This window comes from Amblyraja radiata, chromosome 28 (genome assembly GCF_010909765.2).
Source record: "Amblyraja radiata isolate CabotCenter1 chromosome 28, sAmbRad1.1.pri, whole genome shotgun sequence".
NCBI lineage: Eukaryota > Metazoa > Chordata > Chondrichthyes > Rajiformes > Rajidae > Amblyraja > Amblyraja radiata.
This window is the reverse complement of record NC_045983.1, coordinates 24,401,004-24,416,364: the sequence shown is the minus strand read 5'-3', so window position 1 is coordinate 24,416,364 and position 15,361 is coordinate 24,401,004. Positions and strand designations below refer to the sequence as shown.

Sequence of the window (15,361 nt, the reverse complement as noted above, 5' to 3'; positions counted from 1 at the left end):
CGGACCGAGCGGAGGTGTTCGGCGAAGCGATCGCCCAGCCTCCGCTTGGTCTCACCAATGTAGATCAGCTGACATCTAGAGCAGCGGATGCAATAGATGAGGTTGGAGGAGATGCAGGTGAACCTCTGTCGCACCTGGAACGACTGCTTGGGTCCTTGAATGGGTCCTGCGGGCATGAACATTGAATTCTCCCAATTTTGTTAGCCTTTGCTGTCTCCTCCCCTTCCCCAACCCTCGGGCTGTCTCCTCCCATCCCTCAGCCCTCGGACTCCTCCTTTTTCCTTTCTTCTCCCTGCCACCCCCCATCAGTCTAAAGAAGGGTTTTGGTGTGTACCTTCGATTTTCCAGCATCTGCAGTTCCTTCTTAAACACTATCTTTGGCACCCCACACACCCAACTTAGAGACACTGGAACTACAGGGGATGAGCAGATTCCCACTTTCACGACCTAATTCACGACCTCTGCCGAGTTTGCCCTAGACTCATACTCGCAGCATGGTCGTCACAAGGTCATAGGTAAGTCGTAGCAGGCGATGATGCTAGTCGTAGGTACTCGTGGCATCAAGTATGTCGGGCGTTTTTCTAGCATGATGAAAAATGTCCACGAGTAAAAAAGGTTGTGAATTAGTACATGAAAGTGGGACAGGCCCTTAAGACAAGGGGGTATGTATTATAAGGAGATACCAGAAACAGAAGATTCCATGCATCTGTATTACCTCAACAATTCTCACATAAGAGCTAAGCCAGGAATATTTTCATGATAAAGTAATTAGCATTGAGATGAGCTTGTTGTCAGGCTTACCCAGTGAAATACTCGGGATAACAAATAATATCTCCATGCTCTCATTGAATGCTCTTAACTTTAAAAAAAGTATGACCAACTGACCAATTCTCAACAGCACTAACAATTAAAAGTCTTATTTGTTTTAACAAATAAAAACCTTTTTTTTTTTTTAAATGTTAATCTCCAAATCTGGTTTTCAAACGTGGACTTGGTGAACTGAAGGGCCGGCTTCTGTGCTGTATCTCTAAAGTCCATGAAACATGTTGGAGACTAAGTTCCCAAAACTACTTCAGATAAATGATGAACTTATATGAAAATCATTACAATTATACTTTTGTCATGTATACTCCACAGAAAGGCATAAACAACATTTTTTTTCAGGTTTCTTTGTAATTCAAAGTTTTAAATGCAATGTTTTGCTTAAATAAAAAAAGTGAATAATTTATGCCTCGATAACAATGAATCACTGAAAATTAAATCTGTTTCAAGAAAACATTTATTAAGATCATGTAATATGGAACGCTTTAACTTGCAGATGTGATTTGAAACCTGTTATCATGTGTTTTTTGCCTCATTGAATTTATGGTGTGAGAATATTGGTAGCTGAGCAATTCATTTTGTGTTTTACAGTACAACTGTCAAATAAATTGCTTTGCACGCTGCTACCTTCTCACCGTTTCACCAGAGTCTGGCAAAATCTCTGCTCACTATCATCTGACTTTCATCCATCTGATGAATCAGCACTATTCAATGTCAAACCAGTAGTAGAGGTACAGAGCATAATGTCCATTACCAAGACCTGTTTTGTAACACCAACTTGAGCAAGTCAGGATAGATTCTGAAGGGCATAACTACCATAGAAGTTTGAAGAAGGGTCTCGACCCGAAACGTCACCCATTCCTTCTCTCCAGAGATGCTGGAGTTAGTTCAACTTGTTGTGTCTATCTTTGTGAATAATAAAGAAAGATTGGTTGTGCAATGCCACATTTCCATTCACTGTACAATAAAAGATAAATCAATTGAAAATTGGTGATTTTATGGAGGTTGCAATTAAAATCAGTAGTTTGTGTTCCACGTATTTTAAATACAATCAGATCCAGTGGTCTGTGCATCTGGATGTCACTTCTGTAATTTCCAAACATACTTGTATTGCCTTCAGCATTATAGACCGCTCAGAGAAGCAGGTTTGCACATCACAGAAAACCCCAATTCGGTATGACTTAAAGGGGAGCCTAGCCTGTCAAATCTGATCCTAGATTGGTGCTGGAAGCTTAATAGTTAACTAGTCTTTGGGACCCCCAACACAGACTCCACTCTAGAAATACTCGCACCCATTCAGGACCCCAATAACTAAAATATAAAAATCTCAAATAGTGTCTCCAGAGATACACAAACAAAGAGATACCTCCAACCAAAGTTATTGCCAACTCAACACCAAGGGTAATTGGACAAGCTCTTCTGACAATACTGCCAAGGCAACATGCAAATTAAATCTAATTACCACAACCAGCAGTGTGAACCCCTCCCATACTACAATACATCTACCCCCTCCATGCTAACTACTGACAAGCAATACTGCCCAATCGAGCAAGTCTAACTGATCCTGGTCCATCTCAACTATCAAGCCTAGCCTCATTCTCTGATACGCTCCAAATACCCTCAATACTTTCAGCACCATCCCCACAGGTGTAACACAACCTGAAGTAGAAGCAAGTTATCATCAATCCTCAGAAATCACTTCAGACAAAAAAAATGTGACATTAAAAATTATGAATACCATTTATACTGGTTGCTCTGTTAGCTCAAAAAAAAAATTCCTGGATGTTTCATTTTTTCCTCCCCCAACCCCCAAAGAAAAAGTGTCTTACACTTAATTATCCAAATATTCCATAAATACTTGGCTAGTATATAACTGGTACTTTATTCTAATATTCACAAAAGTCACATTAAAGTATTCCTGCTGTATTTTATTATTTACCTTTAGATAAAAGTTCACCTTAACCAAGGAGGATGACGTTTGCAGAATGCAGACTCTGCAACGTTGCTGGCGTGTACGACCATAAATGTAACCGATTTAGATACTACATTACAGGATACATAACAACATTTTGAGATCAGTACAAATGATTCCAGTTACAAATAGAAGAATCCTATTGTAGAGATCATCATTCCGATAGGAAGTACAAATTGGCCTATTAAGATTTGATAGCAGTATCTCTCGATTTGTAGATAACACCTCGACTTTTCAGTTCCCTCACAATACCTGTAAAACAGATCAGTAAACCAAACTGAAGTTAAAGTATTAAATATTCGCTGCTTTTCCACACAAGTGCTAGCAACCTCAAGATTTCTCCACCCTCATGCCAAACCTTTGAGTACAAGGTTTCAGTAATCCCACAACATTTACACTATGGAATATGCATGAAGAGCTTTGCCAAATTGGTCAATTACAGATACAGCATCTTCATTCATTTCGAAGATGAATGTTTGGCCTTTATCACATGGTTGGTGAGAAACTCATCAACTTTCTAACTTACATTTTATAGATTGAAATCATTTCTGTGACTGTCTCAATGTCTGAAATGTAACTTTACAGCTATAATATCTTACCTTGGGGTAACCGTCCTGTCACTGATACTGCGTACATACCTGGCTTGAAGTTACCTGAAAAAGTACAAAACATTAATCAGCAACAGATTTAGGCTATCAGATTCTAATCAGGTAAATGCACAGTTAAGCAAAGGGTCAATAAAATAGGAGTATGTGTTTAAAATGGGATTTAGGCCAAATTTACAAGGAAATTATTTGGCAAAACACGACTGCAAACAGCTAGTTGATGACAAAACTCAGCCTTGAACCAATGCGGTGCATTTCAGGACATGATTCAAACAGCACCTACAGATTACGTAACTACAAAACCCAAAGCTCTGTGAATGACAAATTGCAGGACAAGGCAGATATTGTTATGGACTCATAGAGTGGAAACAGGCCCTTCGCCCCATCTTGCCCACACCAACCAACATGTCCCATCTACACTAGTCCACCTGCCTGTATTTGACCCATGTCCTTTTAAACCTATCCTATCCATGTTACTGTCCAAATACATTTTGAACATTGTGATAATAACTGCCTCAACCATCTCCTCTGGCAGATTGTTCCATATATACACCATCGTTTGTGTAAAAAAGTTGCCTCTCAGGCTATTAGATCTTTCCCCCCTTAAACCCATATCCTCTGGTTCTTGATTCCCCTGCTCTGGGTATAAGACTCACTTACCCTATCAATTCCTCTCATGATCTTATATGCTTCTATAAGATCATCCCTCTTCCTCCTGCGCTACAAGGAATAAAGTCCTAGCCTGCTCAACCTCTCCCTTTAGGTCAGACAATCGAGTCCTGGCAACACCCTCGTAAATCTTCTCTGCATCCTTTCCAGCTTAACAACATTTTTCCTATAACAGGGTGACCAAAACTGAACACAATATTCAAAATGTGGCCAAACCAATGTCGTGAACATCTGTAACATAACTTCCCAACTTCTACACTCAATATTCTGAGCGAAGTAAGCCAACGTGTCAAAAGCCTTCTTGACCACCCTATCTAACTGTTGCACCACTTTTGCAGTTCCAGATCCTTCCATTCCAAAACGTTCCCTAGAGCCCTGCCATTCACTGTGTAGGTCCTGCCCTAGTTTATTCCCAAAATGCAACACATTGCACGTATCTGTATTAAAATGCATGAACCATTCCGCAGCCCACCTACCCAATCGATCAAGATTCTGCTGCAATTTCTTTTCTTTTTTTAAATTTTATTTATTTATTTATTAGAAGTAGACATATTATAAAATGTAGTTACATATTATAGTAAAAAAACTTTTCATATACATCAGTCATATATTATTAAAATTTTCCATTATCAATTACTTCTGCTTCTAGTGTTTTTATTTTTTATAGAAAGAGGGAAAAAGAGAGGGTAGAAAGTTACAAATAAAAAAGAAAGCAAAAAAAAACACAACAGAAAAACATGGGAGGTGGAATGGGTTACCTGTAATACATCAATGGAGATAGGTTCGTAGGTTATAAAGTATAGTTTTTCCATCTATTCCTGAGTTCAAGTTTCAGCTGGGTCCTCGTGCTGTGCCCATCTATCCCTTCAGATAGTTAATGAATGGAGCCCAAATTTTATGGAAAAGATCTTGTTTGTCCATTAAGACAAGTCTAATTCTTTCTAAGTATAGGGTCTCCGACGTTTCCGTAATCCACATTTTAATTGTGGGGGTTGTAGGGCCTTTCCAAAATTTTAATATTAATTTTTTTCCGGTTATTATACTGTAATTGAGGAAATTTCTTTGGTTTGTTGTGAGTGTTAAGCTTTGTTCTGATATTCCAAGTATTATTAATTTTGTGTCTGGGTCCAGTTTTGTATTAATAACTTCTGAAGTTATTTCAAAAATATCAGTCCAGAAATGTTTAAGTTTTATACAGTTTGCAAACGTATGTGTTAAATTAGCCTCTAAATGTAGACATTTATCACAAATAGGAGAGATTTGTGGGAAGATTCTATTTAGTTTTATTTTAGAGAAGTGTAGTCTATGTAAGACCTTGAATTGTATTAAAGTATGTCTGGCATTTAATGAACATTGATGTATTTGTTGTAAACTTTCGTCCCACATATCTTTCGTGATAGGATGACCTATTTCATTTTCCCATTTGTATCTATATGGTTCGGTCGGTGGTACCTCGTTATTTAGTAGGGTGTTATAAATATAAGCTATTAGTTTTTCAGTTTTAGGATGCTTGTTCAAACATTCATCAAGAATTTCTGATTCCATCTTTGACAATAGACAATAGGTGCAGGAGTAGGCCATTTGGCCCTTCGAGCCAGCACCACCATTCAATGTGATCATGGCTGATCATCCCCAATCAGTGCCGCATTCCTGCCTTTTCCCCATATCCTCGGACTCCGCTATATTTAAGAGCCCTATCTAGCTCTCTTGAAAGCATCCAGAGAACCTGCCTCCACCGCCCTCTGGCAGAGAATTCCAGACTCACCACTCTCTGTGAGAAAAAGTGTTTCCTCGTCTCCGTTCTAAATGGCTTACTCCTTATTCTTAAACTGTGGCCCCTGGTTCTGGACTCCCCCAACATCGGGAACATGTTTCCTGCCTCTAGCGTGTTCAAGCCCTTAACAATCTTATATGTTTCAATGAGATACCCTCTCATCCTTCTAAACTCCAGTGTACAAGCCCAGCTGCTCCATCCTCTCAGCCTATGACAGTCCCGCCATCCCGGGAATTAACCTTGTAAATCTACGTTGCACTCCCTCAATAACAAGAGTGTCCTTCCGCAAATTAGGGGACCAAAACTGCACACAATACTCCAGGTGTGGTCTCACAAGGGCTCTGTACAGTGCAAAACTGCAGAAGGACCTCTTTGCTCCTATATTCGATTCTTCTTGTTATAAAGGCCAACATGCCATTCGCTTTCTTCACTGCCTGCGGTACCTGCATGCTTACTTTCATAGGCTGATGTACAAGGAACCCCAGATCCCGTTGTACTTCCCCTTTCCCAACTTGATGCCATTTAGATAGTAATCTGCCTTTCTGATTTTGCTACCAAAGTGGATAACCTCACATTTATCCGCATTAAACTTCATCTGCCATGCATCTGCCCACTCCCCAACCTGTCCAAGTCACCCTGCATTCTCATAGCATCCTCCTCACAGTTCACACTGCCACCCAGCTTTTGTGTCATCTGCAAATTTGCTAATGTTACTTTGAATCCCTTCATCCAAATCATTGATGTATATTGTAAATAGCTGCGGTCCCAGCACCGGGCCTTGCGGTACCCCACTAATCACGGCCTGCCATTCTGAAAGGGACCCGTTAATCCCTACTCTTTGTTTCCTGTCTGCCAACCACTTTGCTATGTACATTGCCACCCACTTTTGTGAGATCTGCAAGCTTGCTATTCATGGCTTGTACAGTCTCATCTAAATTACTGATTTATACCACAAACAGAAATGTATCCATCACCGATCCCAAAGGCACACCATGTCACATGGATTCTGTAATGACATAACCTATTGTGTCAGATATACAAGCTCCTCTGCAGAAATGTAGGAGTGAAATTAAATGGAAATTTAGAAAAATAGAGGGGATATGAAAATATTGATAAAAAATCTATTTTTATGAGTACAAAAATAATAATACAATAAAGAAAAAGTAGGGACCATTCAGGACGCAAAATCTGTATGCAGAAAGAAAGCTCAAAGGCAAGATTCTGATTATTTGGCCGCTATCGTTGTAAAAGATGGGGGTGTTGCCAATGTTATAGTTATGAAAATATAAGATGGGACAAGCATGGCAAGAGATAAAGTGTTGTTTAGCATTTATGACATTTCCAAAGCTGTTAAAAGTGGCACACTAGGAAGCTGCATAAGTTATGATTACAATGTTCCAATTCTCCCAGGCTGAATGACTAGTACAGGTGCACAACCTTTTATCCGAAGATCCAAATAACGAAAACCTCCGAATAGCGGACATTTTTTCGGTCCTTGAAGTAAGGTCCTTGAAAATGTTCACCGAGGGCGGCCCGCAGAGGTGACAGCGGAACCTCCGGTCGGTCCTCGAAGAAAGGGGAACTAAATCCCCATTCATAAAAGAGAAGGTGAGGGTATATTGCGCGGGAGGGTTAATAATTGACAATATGCTGCTGCCTGCCGAGTTAAAAAGTTCCCACGGTAGACTCACGATACACAGTGTTTCGTGAGTCTTGCGTGGGAACTTTTTAACTCAGCCGGCAGGCAGCAGCAGATTGTCGCTCCCTTCAGTTTCACCCCACCTACACCCATCTGCTTCCCGGCCATGTGTGTGACCCCTTCCCTCCCCTCCCCAGCTCCCTGCCCATTGCACCGGCGCGGGGGCTTTGCACTGTCTTCATGTCGGCGATGCCAGCAGGTCAGTGCCAGTCACCGGAGACGTCAGGACCAACGGGACACCGACCCCCAGGCCCACTGCAAGCACGGAGATCCCAGAGACCCACAGCCAGCAGCAGCCCAGCCCCGTTCCAACTCCAGAGGAAAACTGCAAACTGGCCGGAGACGTCAGGACCACCAGAAGCCGTTCCCCGATGGGCCGCTACGGCGACAAGTGGCAGTTCGCCCACAGCCCGAGCTGTGCCCCCTCATCGGGACACCGACCCCCAGGCCCACTGCAAGCACGGAGATCCCAGATCAGCAACTCCAGCCCAGCCCCGTTCCAACTCCAGAGGAACACGCTCCCCGTATGGGCAGAAGCTGATGGTGTGCAAGGTACGTCTTGTTCTTGGGGTCGCGCAGCTCGGGCTGTGGGCGAACTGCCACTTGTCGCCGTAGCGGCCCATCGGGGAGCTGATTCCTCTGGAGTTGGAGGGGGAGGGGGGTATTGTGCTGTTTGATCGCCCCCTACTATCCCAGGGACAGGGAGACAGGACGTTCACCGAGGGCGGCCCACAGAGGTGACAGCGGAACCTCCGGTCGGTCCTCGAAGAAAGGGGAACTAAATCCCCATTCATAAAAGAGAAGGTGAGGGTACATTGCGCGGGAGAGTAGGAATCCCAAGACAAAGTTGAGTGAGCGTTCACCGAGGACGGCCCGCAGAGGTGACAGCGGAACCTCCGGTCGGTCCTGGAAGAAAGGGGAACTAAATCCCCTTCATAAAAGAGAAGTGGAGGGTATATTGCCCGGGAGGGTATATCGCCTACCTGGAAGAAACCGGACATTTTTTCCAGGAAGTCGTCTGCACACCAAAGCTCACCAAAGCTCACGTTTGGCGCTAAACATGGCACGCCAAAGCTCACGTTTGGCGCCAAACGCACGTCGCCTCTGCTGCACACGGATATAAGAGTGTGAAAATGTCGCCTTAGGCCGCCTAAGGGCATGTAGCCCCGCTAGGGTGACATGAGTGCGAGAGGTGATTCAATGCTGCGGTCACATTTACAAATTCAGGAATTCATTCAACACACTGCATTTCATACAGACATTTATTCTGCAAGAAAAAACTACATTGAAGACTCAAACTCGCGACCGAGGAACTGCCGGGATCAAGGCGCAAACTCGCGACCTTGCGGATATGAGCCGAGCACTCTACCACTGAGCCAGCCATTAAAATCTACGCTAAAAAATTTCCATTCCGAAGGCCGACAAATTCCGAATTACGAAAAGTGTCTGGTCCCAAGGCTTTCGGATAAAAGGTTGTGCACCTGTACCAGCATATTGGGGGACTCCTATTGTGGTATAAAAATAACTGCAGAATTTACAATAACAATCAGAAAATGCCAAGAAACCCTATGTAGAGAGAGAATGGGAAATAAATGAAACAAAAAAATCTTAATTTTAAATTCCAATGGCTAGACCTACAGCCATGAAGAATTACATCTCTAATATGTAGTATGAACAGCCACATAATTATCAGTGAGTGCTGAAGATTGGAATCATAAAATAAGTTTCACAGGCTTTCTATAGATAATGTTTTAAATTTACTCATTTTAGAGATTATACCATGAAATTGTTTCAGTTTTCACAGAATATTGCAGCATTTTGATAGACTGCAGAAGATCTTTATTTTTGACTCTGAATGGGCTGACAAGTTAAAGCAAATACTACCCAGTCTGAAGAAGAGTCCTGAAACATTCTCTGTCCATTTCCCTCCACAGATGCTGCCTAACCTGGTACATTTTTCCAGCAGTATTTTGTTTAAGATTCCAGCAACTGCAGGTTCATATCTCCAAATATTATATTACTGATAAGTCAATAATGAATGCATCTCGATTAAATCATACATTTAATATTTCAGTAATTACATACACATGATAACCAAAATGGACAATTTTGTGTTGACCTGCTGCACCAATATTCCCATCTGGAATGGTCCAAATACAAACTTGGAATGCAGAAATATAACAACATGCACCAAAACAGCTTTTAACTTACTGATCCGCTGCCACTTAGAGACCCAACTGTCATCAGGACTCATCATTGCTATGATCCTGAAAAGGAGACATTTACAGTCACGAACAGTTTCTTCCCCTCTTATCAGACTCCCAAATGGTATTGCCATAAGCTCGGGTACAATCCCGATTTTCCAAACTACCTCATTGCTGGCATTGGAGTTTTTCTCTGGAACTGTTACACTATAATGTTGACTATTCTGCACTCTGGTATTTTTCTCTTTGCTGTACCTGCTATATTTGTGTTTGGCTTGGTTGTATTCATGTACATTATTTGATTGCAAAAGCTTTTCACTGTATCTCAGTGAACGCAGCTATAATAAATGGTTTATCGCCCTTGTATCAACTTCATTTCTGAATCATTCAGTACTCTCACATTGTTTGACCCTACAACACCTCCACCAATGCTGTGTGCATCAAGAGTCAAGAGTGCTTTATTGTCATATCTCCCGAAACAGAACAATCAAATTCTTAGAGAATTAATCTGTAGAGACATCAGCCAAACCTTAGGCTTGCCAAAATCAACTGTTTGGAACATCATTAAGAAGAAAGAAAGCACTGGTGAGATTACTAATCGCAAAGAGACAGGCAGGCCAAGGAAGACCTCCACAGCTGATGACAGAAGCATTCTCTCTATAATAAAGAAAAATCCCCAAACACCTGTCCGACAGATCAGAAACACTCTTCAGGAGTCAGGTGTGTCAATGACCAGTGTCCACGAAAGACCATGAACTGAAATACAGAAGCTACATTGCAAGATGCAAACCACTGGTTAGCCGCAAAAATAGGATGGCCAGGTTATGGTTTGCCAAGAAGCACTTAAACAAGCAACCACAGTTCCGGAAAAAAGTATTGTGGACAGATGAGATGAAGATTAACTTATATCAGAGTGATGGCAAGAGCAAAGTATAGAGGAGAGAAGGAACTGCCCAAGATCCAAAGCATGCCACCTCATCTGTGAAACACGGTGGTGGGGGTGTTATGGCCTGGGCATGAATGACTGCTGAAGGTACTGGCTAACTTATCTTCATTGATGATACAACTGATGATGGTAGTAGCATAATGAATTCTGAAGTGTAAAGACACATCCTATCTGCTCAAGTTCAAACAAATGCCTCAAAACTCATTGGCCGGCAGTTCATTCTACAGCAAGACAATGATCCCAAACATACTGTTAAAGCAACAAAGGAGTTTTTCAAAGCTAAAAAATTGTCAATTCTTGAGTGGCCAAGTCAATCACCCGCTCTGAACCCAATTGAGCATGCCTTTTATATGCTGATGAGAAATATAAAGGGTACTAACCCCCAAAAACAAGTATAAGCTAAAGATGGCTATATTACAGGCCTGGCAGAGCATCACCAGAGAAGACACCCAGCAACTGGTGATGTCCATGAATCACAGACTTCAAGCAGTCATTGCATGCAAAGGATATGCAACAAAATTCTAAACATGACTACTTTCATTTACATGACATTGCTTTGTCCCAAACATGATGGTGCCCAGAAATGGGGGGACTATGTATAAACACTGCTGTAATTTATACATGGTGAAACCAAAATGTATAAAAATGGCCTATATTAAAATCTCACAATGTGCACTTTAACCACATGTGATTTTTTCTATTATAAATCTCAAATTGTGGAGTACAGAGGCAAATAAATAAATGATGGGTTTTTGTCCCAAACATTATGGAGGGCATTGTACTGTTGTTAACTCACCCATCAAAAGAAGAACTTGTGCAGTCATACACCATCTCTCGATTCCCCTTCATTTGCAGATAGGCATCGCAGTTATCACAACCATCATATTCAAACTGATCTATGGTCTTCAAGGGAGTTGGGAGTAGGAGTTAAAGTAAAAAGACAAACACAAGCATTAGGTTTTGAAATTAAACATGGTTTTTGACTGCAATTAAAGATGCAGCTTCTCTTGAAAAATAATGCAAATTGGATTTAAATGGATTTAAAGCAGAGGGGAAGAGATGAAGGGCAGTCGGGATCATATTTTCTTTGAGAGGGGGGAGGGAAGACAAGTCCATTCCAGTGGGTGAAGGTGCAGAAGGATGAAACAAGAGGGGGGAGGGGTTGAAAATGGGTAATGGGGGGGGGGGGGGGGGAGATGACGAGGTGTTCAAGGGAAGTGTTAAAATGGGAGGAGCTAAAGCAGATGAGGAGGGAGAGGTGAACATAGGAGGTAAGGGCTACCTGAAATTGGAAAATTCATTGTTGATATTAGGTTGTAGTCAATCAATGCAGAATACAGGGTGTAGATTCTTCAATTTATGTTGACCCTCACCCTGGCAATGGAGAAGCCAAGGACAGACATATCAGTGCAGAAATGGAGAGGGTAGTTGAAATGGCATGCAACTAGGAATTCAGAATGGCCATTTTGGATAGGGCTTAAGCGCCCTGCAAAGCAGTCACCAACTCAAGGTTATCCATACCAACCAAGATGTCTTTCTGAGCTGGTGCCATCTGCCTATATTTGTTTGATGTCTCTCTCAACTTTTCCTATCCACATATCTTTAGTTTAGTGTAGAGATACAGCCCAGAAACAGGCTCTTTGGCACACCAAGTCTGCAATGACTAGTAATCCCTGCACACTAGCACTATCCTACACACCAGGGACAATTTACAAACTTACCAAAGCCAATTAACCTACAAACCTGTGCGTCATTGGATTGTGGGAGGAAACCAAAGCACCCAGAGAAAAGCCACGCGGTCACGGGAAGAACATACAAACTCCTTACAGATGGCACCCGTAGTCAGGATCAAACCCGGGTCTCTGGCACTGTAAGGCAGGAACACTAACGCTGCGCCAATGTGTCGCCCTTACCTGTCCAAATGTCTTTCAAAATATCAGTTGTATCTGCCTTTGCCACTTTCTCTGACATTTCATTCCAGATAACACCACCCTCTGCACAGATAATGCCTCCCATGTCCTCTTAAAAATACAGTAGATGAGCAGAGGTGCATGCAAATCATTGGTTCACCAGGAAAAGCGACTTAGGTGGCTGGTGGTGGCAAGAGAGGAACAAGTGTAGTTGTTGGGGAAGGCACCAGGGAGGATGAATGAACCAAAGAGTCATGGAGCAATCAGCCCCTTCAGAAGACAAAGGGATAGGGAGTGGAAGATGCTGCTGGTGCTGGATCCAATTACAGTTGGTGGAAATGACAAAGGGTGGTGTCATGTGATAGGAGCACTTAGGCCATTCGGCCCATCAAGTCTACTCTGCCATTCAATCATGGCTGATCAATCTCTACCTCCTAACCCCTTTCTCTTGCCTTCTCTCCATGACCCCCAACGCCCTGGATGTAGTTAGTAAAGTAAAAATGAGGACTAGGGGCAAACTTTCTCTTTCTTGGCTGTCAATGCCTTTTCGGTCAAGAGGAAGATGACTGAACTTTATTTCCTTCCCTCACAGTGGGAAACGTTGATTCCGCTGTGGAGGATGTTCATGTTAAATTGTATAGTGTTGTGTTCATTTTATTTTATTTGTGTGGCTGCATGGTAACTCAATTTTCACTGCACCAATTGGTGTATGTGACAATAAATGTAACTAGGACACATACGACGTGATAATACAATGCCAATTGTATGCTGTCATTTTCAGGATGAAAACACGAACTCCGCAGAATCAGAGAAGGATTATTGTAACACCCAAAACATTTTAGCTTTTTTTGTAGTGTTACAGTGACCACATCACATTCCATGCAAATTGAAATTTAAAAAAAATACAAAACGGAGTGCTCTCGCCAGTCAGAACAACTGAAACAAAGCCGCATCGGCCTTTAGACTCCGCCGTGTAACGCGGAATCAGGCCATAATTCTCTCAAAATAAAGTGAACACAACCTCGATGCGGTAACCTCCTAATACTTATTTCCGTATACTTACTTACCTTCACTAATGAACACAGAAGACAGGCTCGTAAATGCCTTAGATCCTTCGGCACCGTCTCCAGCGCGGCGGCCATGATGAGAAAATACTCTACGCTTTTTCCAGCAACAAAACTTCCGTCCTACGTTTTAACGTCACTTCCGTAGAATTAACGTACTGCCCAAAGATTAGCTCCTCTAGTATCTTTGGTACTGCCTAAAGCAAAGATACTAGAGGAGCCTTTGGTACTGCCCAATGAAGCCCCATTACCTTAAACATTTATTGATCAAACGATAATACAATTAGGCAGTGTATGAAGGGACTGCAGATGCTGGTTTAAACCAAAGATACCAGAGCTGTATGATCTTTGATTTAAACCATGATCTTTGGTTTAAACCAAAGATACCAGAGCTGTATCATCTTTGATTTAAACCATGATCTTTGGTTTAAACCGAAGATACCGCAGACACAAAAAGCTGTAGTAATTAAAAAAGTTCAGCCCTGCCTGAACCTACCTACTCTCCCGGTTACTGGACACTTTAATTCTGCTTCCCATTCCTACACATACCTTTCTGTCCAATGCCTCTTCCATTGTTAGAGTGAAGCTAAACGCAAATTGGAGGAACAGCATCTCAAATTTCGCTTGAGCAGTTTACAGCCCAGTGGTATGAATATTGATTTCTCTCACTTCAGATAGCCATGACATTCCCCTCTCTCCATCTCTCCCCACCCAAGTCGCACTGTCTAGAATCTCGTTTTCACACTACAAACTGCTGTCCCATTGAATTACTCCAGCTTTTTGTGTCTATACAATTAGGCAGTGTTATCCGAAACGTCATCCATCCATGTTCTCCAGAGAAGCTGTCTGAGATCAGGTTGATTAATGCGGACCGAGCGGAGGTGTTCAGCGAAACGATCGCCAAGCCCACGCTTGGTCTCACCGATGTAGATCTGCTGACATCTAGAGCAGCGGATGCAATAGATGAGGTTGGAGGAGATGCAGGTGAACCTATCTCACACCTGGAACGACTGCTTGGGTCCTTGAATGGAGTCGAGGGGGGGAAGTAAAGCGACACGTGTAGCATCTCTTGTAGTTTCATGGGAAAGTGTAATGGAGTCGAGGGGGGAGGTAAAGCGACCAAGGCTTGGCGATCGTTTCGCCGAACACCTCCGCTCGGTCCGCATTAACCAACCTGATATCCCTGTGGCTCAGCACTTCAACTCCCCCACCCATTGCGAATCCGACCTTTCTGTCCTGGGCCTCCTCCATTGCCAGAGTGAGCACCACCGGAAATTGCAGGAGCAGCACCTCATATTCCGCTTGGGCAGTCTGCACCCCAGCGGCCTGAACATTGACTTCTCCAATTTCCGGTAGCCCTTGCTGTCTCCTCCCCTTCTCAGCTCTCCCTCAGCCCTCTGGCTCCTCCTCTTCCTTTCTTCTTCCTGTCCCCCCCCCCACCCTGCATCAGTCTGAAGAAGGGTCTAGGCCCGAAACGTTGCCCATTTCCTTCGCTCCATAGATGCTGCCGCACCCGCTGAGTTTCTCCAGCATTTTTGTCTACCTTCGATTTTCCAGTATCTGCAGTTCCTTCTTGAACAAGTACTTTGAGAGGTTGGTTATGGTGCATATCAACTCCTACCTTCGCAATAACTTGGACGCACCACAATTTGCCAACTGCCATAATAGATCAAAGGGAGTGTGATCTTGCAAGATC

The 15,361-nt window shown here is 42.7% G+C and overlaps 1 protein-coding gene across 1 annotated transcript; it reads right to left on the bottom strand.

Annotated features, from left to right (window-relative positions):
• Window positions 1-1,261: 1,261 nt before the first annotated feature.
• On the bottom strand, window positions 1,262-13,784 carry supt4h1 (SPT4 homolog, DSIF elongation factor subunit). Its single transcript, XM_033046116.1, has 5 exons — window positions 13,669-13,784; window positions 11,488-11,594; window positions 9,753-9,808; window positions 3,394-3,447; window positions 1,262-3,046 (listed from the first exon to the last, which is right to left on the bottom strand). Exons 1-5 carry the CDS (start codon window positions 13,741-13,743, stop codon window positions 2,979-2,981), a joined length of 360 nt encoding a protein of 119 aa, XP_032902007.1. The 5' UTR covers window positions 13,744-13,784; the 3' UTR covers window positions 1,262-2,978.
• Window positions 13,785-15,361: the final 1,577 nt, after the last annotated feature.

Coding starts and splice junctions, on each gene's coding strand:
- supt4h1 (XM_033046116.1), bottom strand. CDS start 13,743: ATGGCCGCCGCGCTGGAGACGGTGCCGAAGGATCTAAGGCATTTACGA. Junction 11,595..13,668: donor TTCTGTGTTCATTAGTGAAG/GTAAGTAAGTAT, acceptor ACTCCCTTGAAG/ACCATAGATCAGTTTGAATA. Junction 3,448..9,752: donor CTCTAAGTGGCAGCGGATCA/GTAAGTTAAAAG, acceptor GTACTTTTTCAG/GTAACTTCAAGCCAGGTATG.